Here is a 9,366-nt window from a genome sequence, read left to right on the forward strand (position 1 = left end):
TCTTAAACGATAAGATCACACATTCAACATGTGAAAAACCAACGAGGAATTTAACGATACGAGGGTAACCAGTAAAACATTTTATTGTACAATTTAAATTACAACGAGCAATGTTTCAAGCACAGAGGCTCGAGTGACCGCGAGTAGTGCTCGCTCGCTGAGATTCGTTCTCGGACACCGAGACGTGCGGAGGAGAGCCGTCGACACTTCCGTATTGTTCGTCATTATACTAATGCGCCCGCTCGTCTCGAGCACTCGAGCACTCGGGCACTCGGGCACTCGGACACTCGGGCACTCGGACACTCGGGCACTCGGGCACTCGCCACCGCCGCGGCGCTCAGGCGGGGTGGTGCAGCCCCTCATCGTCGTCCTCGTCGCCGCTGGGCGGGGCGCCCTCCCCCGCGCGCCCCTCACCCCCCGCGCCGTCCTCCTCCGCCTCGTCCTCGTCCGCCTCGCAGCACGCGCGCTCTCCACCCTGCGGACACGCCGACGGAATAAAGCGATCGTCGTTATGTTACCTTCACTTTTCGATTTATTTGTTTTCGTGAGTATTTCTTTTGAGAATGTAGATAATTTAGTGGCATTCGTAAAATGTGTCGTCATCTAACGGCGAAATATATCGTCACGTGGGCGCGCACTCACGCGGCAGAGCGCGCGCGGCAGGCGGTGGCTCTCGGGCAGCAGGTGGTAGGAGCGCGAGGCGGGCGCGCGCCAGATGGCGCCGCACGAGGCCGACAGGCGCGCGCGCGCCGCCAGCTCCACGCACACGAGGCGGCGCGCGCGCGGCAGCGAGCCCGGCGCCAGGCGCTCGTTGAACTCCAGCGTCTGCGACGCGCGCCGGTGGCGGCACGGCGGCGCCACGCGCCACCACCAGTACGCGCCGCCGCCCACCGCGCCCACACCGCCCACGCCGCCCACCGCGCCCACGCCGCCCACCGCGCCCACGCCGCCCATCGCGCCCACCGCGCCGCCCGCGTCCGCCATATCCACGCTCTCGTACAGGTTCTCCTCCACCTAAATTCGACATAACGATTCAAAAGTATTTTTAGTCACTCTTTCTAAATATTTTACAATGATCAAATGTGTGCACTTAGTAACACTGTAGTATAAGAATAACCAAAATATAAAAACACATTTAAGACATAGAGGTTCGACAGTTTAAGAATTGCCAAACAGTAAACATGCATACACAATGGTTATGGTTAAATACACAACCCATTTCTGGGCTTCGTCGCCGTGAAACGAAAAGTTATTCCCCGTCGAGACAAATTATACGGAATGCATACTGCTGTCAGGCGATACATAGACGGGAGTGGGTTGGCAATCGCAGTGGAGTCGCTGCGGTCGGACGTGGAGTACCTGTGGGCGCGGCCAGCGGGGCGCCGCGGGCGCGCCGACGAGCGCGCGCACGTTGACGTAGCTGTCGTCGTGCTGGGGCGCGGGGCGGGCGGGCGGCGCGGCGGCTCGTCAGGCGGCGCGCTCCACCACGGCCACGCCGGCGTACGAGCGGCCCACGGACATGGCGGCGCCCAGCACCGACCACTGCTCGGCCGCCGGGTCGAACACCTCCACCGTGGCCAGGTTGGCGGCGCCGTCGTCGCCGCCCACCACGTACAGCTTGCCGTGGTGCGCCGCCACGCCGGCGTTGCGGCGCGCGTGCGCCATGGGCGCGGCCGGCGCCCAGCCCTCGCTGGGCCGGTAGCGCTCCACGGAGCGGCGCACGGCGGGCCCGTCGTGGCCGCCCACGGCGTACAGCGCGCCGCCCGCCACGCCCACGCCGGCGCCCGAGCGGCGCGCGCCCATGTCGGCGGCCGGCTCCCAGGCGTCGGCCGCGGGGTCGTAGCGCTCCACGGTGTGCAGGCACTGGCGCGAGGCGCCGTCGTAGCCGCCCACGGCGTACAGCTTGCCGTCCAGCACGGCCACGCCCACGGACGAGCGGCGCGTGCTCATGCCGGCGATGGGCCGCCACACGCCCTCGCGCACGTCCATCGCCTCGGCCGAGCTCAGCCCCGTGGCGCCGTCGAACCTGAGCACGGCACCAACGAGACTGCACTTGCACCGAGCTCGCGCCCGAGCGTTTGAAAGAGGGAGGAGGAGAGGACGAGAGCACCTAGGGTGCCAAGTCGATGGGAGTAACTGTGAGCATATAATTTCGACTTATTTCTTACCTAGGAATGTTTTAGAGATTAAAATAATGCGTGAAGTAATCTCCTAAATAATCCAGTACATCTTTAGTACACAAGCGGGATGCACTCACCCACCCACGGCGTAGATGACGTTCCCGATGACGGCCACGCCCAGTGTGGAGCGGCGCGCGCACAGCGGCGGGCCCGGCGCCCAGGTGTCCGAGGCCACGTCGTAGACGTCCACGCTGCGCACGCGCAGGGTACCGTTGAACCCGCCCACGGCGTACAGGCGCGCGCCCACCACCGCCAGCCCGGCGCGGCAGCGGCGCGTGGGCAGGTCGGAGGCGGGGCGCCAGCGCCCGCTCTCCATGTGGAAGGCCTCCACGTCGCGGATGGCCTTCGGCGCCTGCCCGCCCACCACCAGCAGCACCTTGGGCGAGCGCGGCGGCTGGCGCGGGCGGGCGCGCGCGCACGTCGCGGCGGCGGCGGCGCGGCGCTCCGGGCGCAGCAGGTGGAACGACAGCGCCTCGATGACCAGGTCCTGCGGGAGCGCGGCGGTCAGTGGGCGGCGGGGCGGCGGGCGGGGGGCGGGCGGGGCGCGGCACGCACCTTGACGCGCAGCTCGGCGCTGGCCAGCGGCTCGGCGGCGGCGCGCGCCACCAGCGCGTCCTGCGGCAGCAGCGGCAGCCGCACGTGCTCCAGCAGCGCGCCCAGCCGCGAGCGCCGCGCCTGCGCACGGGCCAGTTACTGCGGGCTCGGTGGGATCGGTCGCGGAACGTATCGGCAAAGCGAGAAAGCGGAGGGTACCTCGGGGTCGTGTTGCATCCATCGAATGACGGCGTCCAGTATGACCTCCTCGTTCGGCACCTGCGGGAACGGGTTAAGTTAAATTTCACAGTCGACGTCGATGAACGATTCGGTACGTAGCGCACTGACCGTGAGGCGGTCGCTGTCCAGCAGGCTCGCCAGCGTGTCCGCCTCGAGCGCGAGGAACTCCTCCGTCTCCAGCACCTGCGACACACGAACGCGTTAGACGCGCGGGGCGGGGCGGGGCGCGGGGGGCGGGGCGTCACCGACCTCGACGAAGTGGCGCTCGACGAAGCGCGCGGCGCAGTCGGCGAGGTCGGCGCAGGCGTGCAGGTCGGCGAAGGCGCGGATGCCGAGCGCGTTGTCGGGCGACAGCGCGGCGGCGAGGAAGGCGCAGCAGCGCGCGCGCACGCCGCACACCTGCAGCAGCGACGCGGCCGACAGCACGCTCTGCGGGCGGCACGCGCGTCACTCCGGTGTCGTACGCGTCACACGTCACATGTCACAAGTAATGCGTCACATGTCACACGTCACGCGACATACGAGACACATCACTCAGCATCGCACGCACACGGGCGGACATTTCGCACACTCGCACTCACCTGGACGTTGTCTTCCGTGATCACGAGCGAGTCCGGGTTGTACACGTAATCTATTATAGCTTCAAGCGCGTACGGCTCCACGTCCTGAAACACGATTTATTCAAATTATTTTTTATCTTCAATACACGCTCACGTTTAAATGTTTATGGAGCATGGAAAAAACAAACTCTAATTTGAAACGCCTCCAAATTCAACTGAACGATAGAGAAATAAAACATTTAGTTCTTCTAAAAACGCGATTTATTTTTGACGGTTCTCTCTCTCTCACGATATGACATCATGATCTCTATGTGAGCGCTAAATGATGGACTCGAGCCATTTTTTAGTTTATCACTCAACTTTATCAAACTCATATTCCAGACGAAACTAAACCGATTACCGCTGAGTATAGTCCGTCCGCTGAAGAGAAAGAATTTCGTACAATGACCTTTTTGCCTACTGCCAGTGGTTCTCAAAATTGTTATATAAAGAAACCAATAAACACACTTTCGCATTTAATATTTTTTTATTTAACTCCAACAAGATAGTATACTGACTATAGACAGTTATAAGCATACACAAAATATCTTAATAACTAAGCGTTATCTTAATATAGGTGTTACACTCATTGTATTAATTTAATACATTTCCGTGAATATCTTCAAAACTATAAGCCCTATTGACTTTAATCTTTTTGTAAAACTAGTTTTAAGTCAAGACCTTTGTTTTAAGACTTATTTTTAAAATGATATACCTATAAACAAAAATTTACAATTTCAAATTACGTAATTATTTACAAGAATCTTACAATGTTTTTGTCTCTCTCCCTCGTTTGCAAAATGAAAGAGAGAAAACTTATTAAAGTGGCTAATCAGTTTTCTTACATGGCTTGACTTGTTCTGACATGTCCTTTACTCGTTTAGGTATGCCTTTAACTTGACTCGGGATCTCGTTGCCAACAGTTCGATTTGGATGACAAGGCGATTAACTTTGTGACGTCATTCTAAATCCAAGATGGTTTTTAACTATTAAACTAAGGTAATAAAAGTACTCAAATCTTGCAACAAGTTTTTATATCATACTAGCTGACTCGGCAAACGTTGTCTTGCCGTTTAACGCTATTTAAAAATAAGGGTTGGTGGTAGAAGGGTGAAAATTTAGGGTTGTATGTGTTTTTTAAACGCCAAATCATAATAAAATAAAAAATAAATTATTTATTTAAAAATTAAAAAAAAATAGGGGTGGGCTACCCTTAACATTTAGGGGGATGTAAAATAGATGTTGTTCGATTCTCAGACCTACCCAATATGCACACAAAATTCTATGAGAATCAGTCAAGCCGTTTCGGAGGATTTCAACTACAAACACCGCGACACAAGAATTTTATATATTAGATAAATTATGTATTGACTTTATAAGTAGGTAATAAAAGTTTTAAATTAAAAATTCATTTTTTCCCTTTTAGCGCATTCAAATAAAACGATCTTTTAAAAAAAAAATTACTTTCAATTTGTTATGTCTATGAACAAAAGGTTGACAATCTGTGAATACGGCGGTCACTGCACCTGTGTGAGCGCAACAGCAATATTTTTATACTCCAGCGACAAAGACAAAAGATGAGGGGTCGATGTACGAAATTCTTCGTCTTCAGCGGCCGGACTATAGCTAGTAATTAACGACGTCACTTGATTGAACGGGGTCATCAAGTGTGGAGTTAGTGAGAGCCGAGGGCCGCACCTGTATGGTGACGGTGGCCTGCGTGCGCTCGTCGAACTGCGTGAACATGGCGCGGAAGTACGGCGAGCACGCGGCCAGCACGGCGCGGTGCGCGCTCACGCCCTCCCCGCGCGCGCCGCCCGCCGCGCCCGCCGCGCCGCACTGCGCCTGCGCGGGTAATGGTATTTACATACATAGTACATTATAATTTAGAGATGTGCATTTCGACAAAATATCGATTTATCGATAAAAAAATTATTAAGTAATTTCCAAATTTTTTTTAAACGGCTTTTCCCGCGCCCTCCTCGCCCGACACAGACGTCGCTAGCGGTGGTACCTGCAGGCGCACGTCGCACAGCACGTCGCAGCGGCGCAGGCGCGCGAGCGCGTCCAGCAGCGCCGCGGCGTGCTGCGCGCCCGCGCCCTCCTCGCCCGCCTCGCGCCGCTGCGACGACTCGTCCAGCGACGACTGCGACGCGCACCGCACCATCATGCTGCACGCAGAACTGCACGTTATTGACGGCAGGTCATATCTTGCTCCAGGGCCGGACTTGGAGCAAGAAAGGAGTGAATTATTTTCCATATAAGGTAAAACAGCGAAAAAAGGTCAGAGGAAAAGTTATTAACTAGTGTTTACTTGGCGGGATTTAAATAATTTTTTTTCCAGTCTCTAGTTTGTGGAGGATCAGACACCCTTCCTTAAATTTACCCCTGTCTTGCTCACTGAACTGTGTAAAATATTGTATTCCTGTGGTGAGTAAGGTTGCCAGATCTCTGGGGTAGAATCAAGGATGAAATCAAGGACGCTTCTGTAATGTAAGGTCGTTTGGTCATTGGCTGGTATTGATTATCCATATTAAATGTCAAAAACGGCATCTACAAACTATAACGAGTTTGCCAACTTTTTAATGTAAAAAAAAAATACACGCTTCCTAATGTACTGTGGTCATATCTATTGTTCATCAAAAGTGTGATCCGCACTCAGAGACGTTTAATGGTTACTTAAACTATTACTAAGTATTTACTTATATTACTTGTATTTTACTGTGGGAATGTAATGTTAATCTTGGAATATTTGAATCGTTTTATAATAAATGAAAATTCTTTTTGTGTTAAGATTGTTGGCCACAAAAAGCTGTTGTGTTACAACCCTATTGTGAGTTGTTACTTTATTGGTCTGTGGCTTATGTTTACATTGTCTATAAATGATAGTTGTTGACTTGTCATAAACTCTTATCATTACCCTTCAACATACTATTTTAAATGTGCAATGGAACGGGCTATGCTTGGGGTTTCTCTCAAAGATAGAATTAGAAATGAGACTATTAGCGAGAGAACGAAAGTAACTGACATAGCCCACAGAATTAGCAAGTTGAAGTGACAGTGGGCTGGTCATCTGTGTCACAAGACCGATGGCCGTTGGAGCAAACGGGTCTTGGAGTGGAGACCGTGTCATGACAAAAGCAGTGTAGGACATCCTCCGACCCGCTGAACCGACGCAACGATCTACGTAGGATTGCCAGTGTAGGCTGGATGAGGACTGCGGAAAACCGGAATGTCTGGCACGAACTTGGGGAGGCCTATGTCCAGCAGTGGACTGCAAATAGGCTGAACTGACTGACTGAAACTTTTAATATAATATCAAATAAGATTTACGCAATATAAATTGCTTATAATTTCTATTCATTCTTAATTAACACCTTTTAAGTAAAGATCCTACCTGTACCTAGCTCTATCTCCATCACCTTCTGCGGCACTGTGTTCTACGGCTCTGAAATGTTTGAAAATAATATCATATTACTTTTTAATATATTTTGCAATAGAAGCTGCCTGCTGTGGGTGTCTGTGTGATGTAATGCATATTTTGAATGCATTATGCTATTATCAGTATCAATATTAGATAACTCTTTAAAACTTAGTTCAAAACCTTTAACAAGCCCACATTGTCTAAGTAAACATTACTTTTTATAACATTGAGTTAAATTTTTAGGAATTTTTTAATAAAATTATTTCTATTTAGAACATAATTTAAAAAAATAAGAATCTGATTTTAGACACTAAGCACGCAAACTTTTTAGAAACATGGATATCTTGTTTATTGTCGTCATTAACAGATACATAGAAAAAATAAACTATATGTTATGCTGTGTATTATTATAAAATACGTACGTTAAACAATAAAATTGTGGGAATAAAGATAACTTCCTTTGATTTATTCGATATGTGTATATTGAACAATTTACTCACAAAGGGATTAAAATTCGCAATTAATACCTTCATGTGTACCTTATGACAGTTGTGTTGAAATCTAAAAAAAATTAACGAAGTATAAACTTAGTACGAATTGCAAAACAACTCACAGGCCGCGGTCTCGTTCTGCATCCCCATTATTTCCTTCCATCGCACTTTTCGGTTACAAAATCATTCAACGTTCACTGCCCTCACCAACTATCACAATTAGAGATCTTTTTATGACGAATACATACGGTTTTAAATAAAACAATTAAACATTTTATTAACTGAATTATTTGCGTTCAATAAACCTTTGAAATGAGAATTATTCATTTATATTATATAGTAAATATAAATGGTTCATAAAAAGTAAAAACAAATACTAGTATGTCATTTTCCATTTGACAGTTCCTATTAAGTTCTAGGACTGTTGATGAAATATCGATACATCGAAATATCGATATTATTATTTAGAAATATCGATATTTATTACTAATATTCTTTTGGACGATATATCGATAGTTCAATTTTGAAATTCAAATATCGACACTCGATATTCTGAAGTGAAACTTTTTTACACAAGCTGGTCTTGCGGGATGGATTGGGAAATACGTGATGAGAGTGTTACGAAAAGTGTGATCGGGCGAGACGAACGGAAGTTGAGAGGGACACATAAATTAGTGAAAGAGAGATTTATGTTTCGTAACGCTTCAGTCGTGTAGTCTAAAGCTTACTCGTTTTTCTAACCGACTTCCAAAAAAGGAGGAGGTTCTCAATTCGACTGTTTTTTTTTTATATTTTATGTATGTTACTTCAGAACTTTTGACTGGGTGGACCGATTTCGACAAAAAAAATTTTAATCAAAAGGTGGTGTGTGTCATTTGGTCCCACTTAAATTTATTTGAGATCTAACAACTACTTTTCAAGTTATATCTAATAATGCGTTTTTACTTGACTTTTTTTTCGTCAACCTACGTTATACCGCATAACTTTTTACTAAGTGCACCGATTTTGATGATTTATAAAAAGCTGATGTTTATCATGTGGTCACAATTAAATTTAATCGAGATCTGATTACAACTTTTGGAGGAATCTTTGATAATGCGTATTTACTTGGCTATTTTTTTCGTTTACCTACGTTGTAATACTTGTTGATATAACTGAAGTCAGTTTTTCTTCATTTGCCTACAAACACAATTATTCGATTTGATTTCATCGGCTTTGTTTAAAAAAAAACCATCCTAAGTCGGCTCAAAAATAATTTACACAATTTATAATTCAGTATATTCCTTAAACAAATTAAAAGTACCCAGTAAAAAGTTATGCAGATTTTCGAGAGTTTCCTTCGATTTCGCTTGGATCCCATCATCAGATCTTCGTTTCCTTATCATGGTACCAAACTAGGGATATCTTCTTTCCAAAAAAAAAAGAATTATTAGAATCGGTTCATAAACGACGGAGCTATCCCCGAACATACATAAAAAAAATATATATATACGGTCGAATTGAGTAACCTCCTCCTTTTTTGAAGTCGGTTAAAAATATCGATATTTTTTTTTTTCGATATATCAAACTCCGATATTGATATATTTCAAAATATCGATATATCGAGAATCCGATATTTTAAAAAATATCAAGAGCCGTCAAGCCCTGTCAAGTTCCTATAGTGGGTGCGTTCCACTAAAAGGCCGTAACGCCCTCGCATCACCCACGATGTCCACGATCGCTGAAATTGCCGTTCCACGCACGTAAAAACGCCGCGGGTGAACGTAGGCGAATTTTATAAGCGAACACATATTTGAGCGCTGTCAGATGTCAGCTGTGTGCTCGCAATATAGTGGCATCGTGAAACATGCAGATTTGGGGGTTGTGAGTAAATCTGTTGCATGGGATTGGAGTAAAAT

General features: G+C 48.1%; 1 protein-coding gene across 1 annotated transcript; it reads right to left on the reverse strand.

Annotated features, from left to right (window-relative positions):
• Nucleotides 1-1,467: 1,467 nt before the first annotated feature.
• On the reverse strand, nt 1,468-7,631 carry LOC123660400 (kelch-like protein 3). Its single transcript, XM_045595490.1, has 11 exons — nt 7,591-7,631; nt 6,951-7,001; nt 5,568-5,724; nt 5,252-5,398; nt 3,536-3,619; nt 3,204-3,383; nt 3,063-3,137; nt 2,934-2,993; nt 2,736-2,855; nt 2,258-2,667; nt 1,468-2,026 (listed from the first exon to the last, which is right to left on the reverse strand). Exons 1-11 carry the CDS (start codon nt 7,629-7,631, stop codon nt 1,468-1,470), a joined length of 1,884 nt encoding a protein of 627 aa, XP_045451446.1.
• Between the last annotated feature and the right edge of the window lie 1,735 nt (nt 7,632-9,366).

Source organism: Melitaea cinxia, chromosome 15 (assembly GCF_905220565.1).
Source record: "Melitaea cinxia chromosome 15, ilMelCinx1.1, whole genome shotgun sequence".
NCBI classification, from domain to species: domain Eukaryota; kingdom Metazoa; phylum Arthropoda; class Insecta; order Lepidoptera; family Nymphalidae; genus Melitaea; species Melitaea cinxia.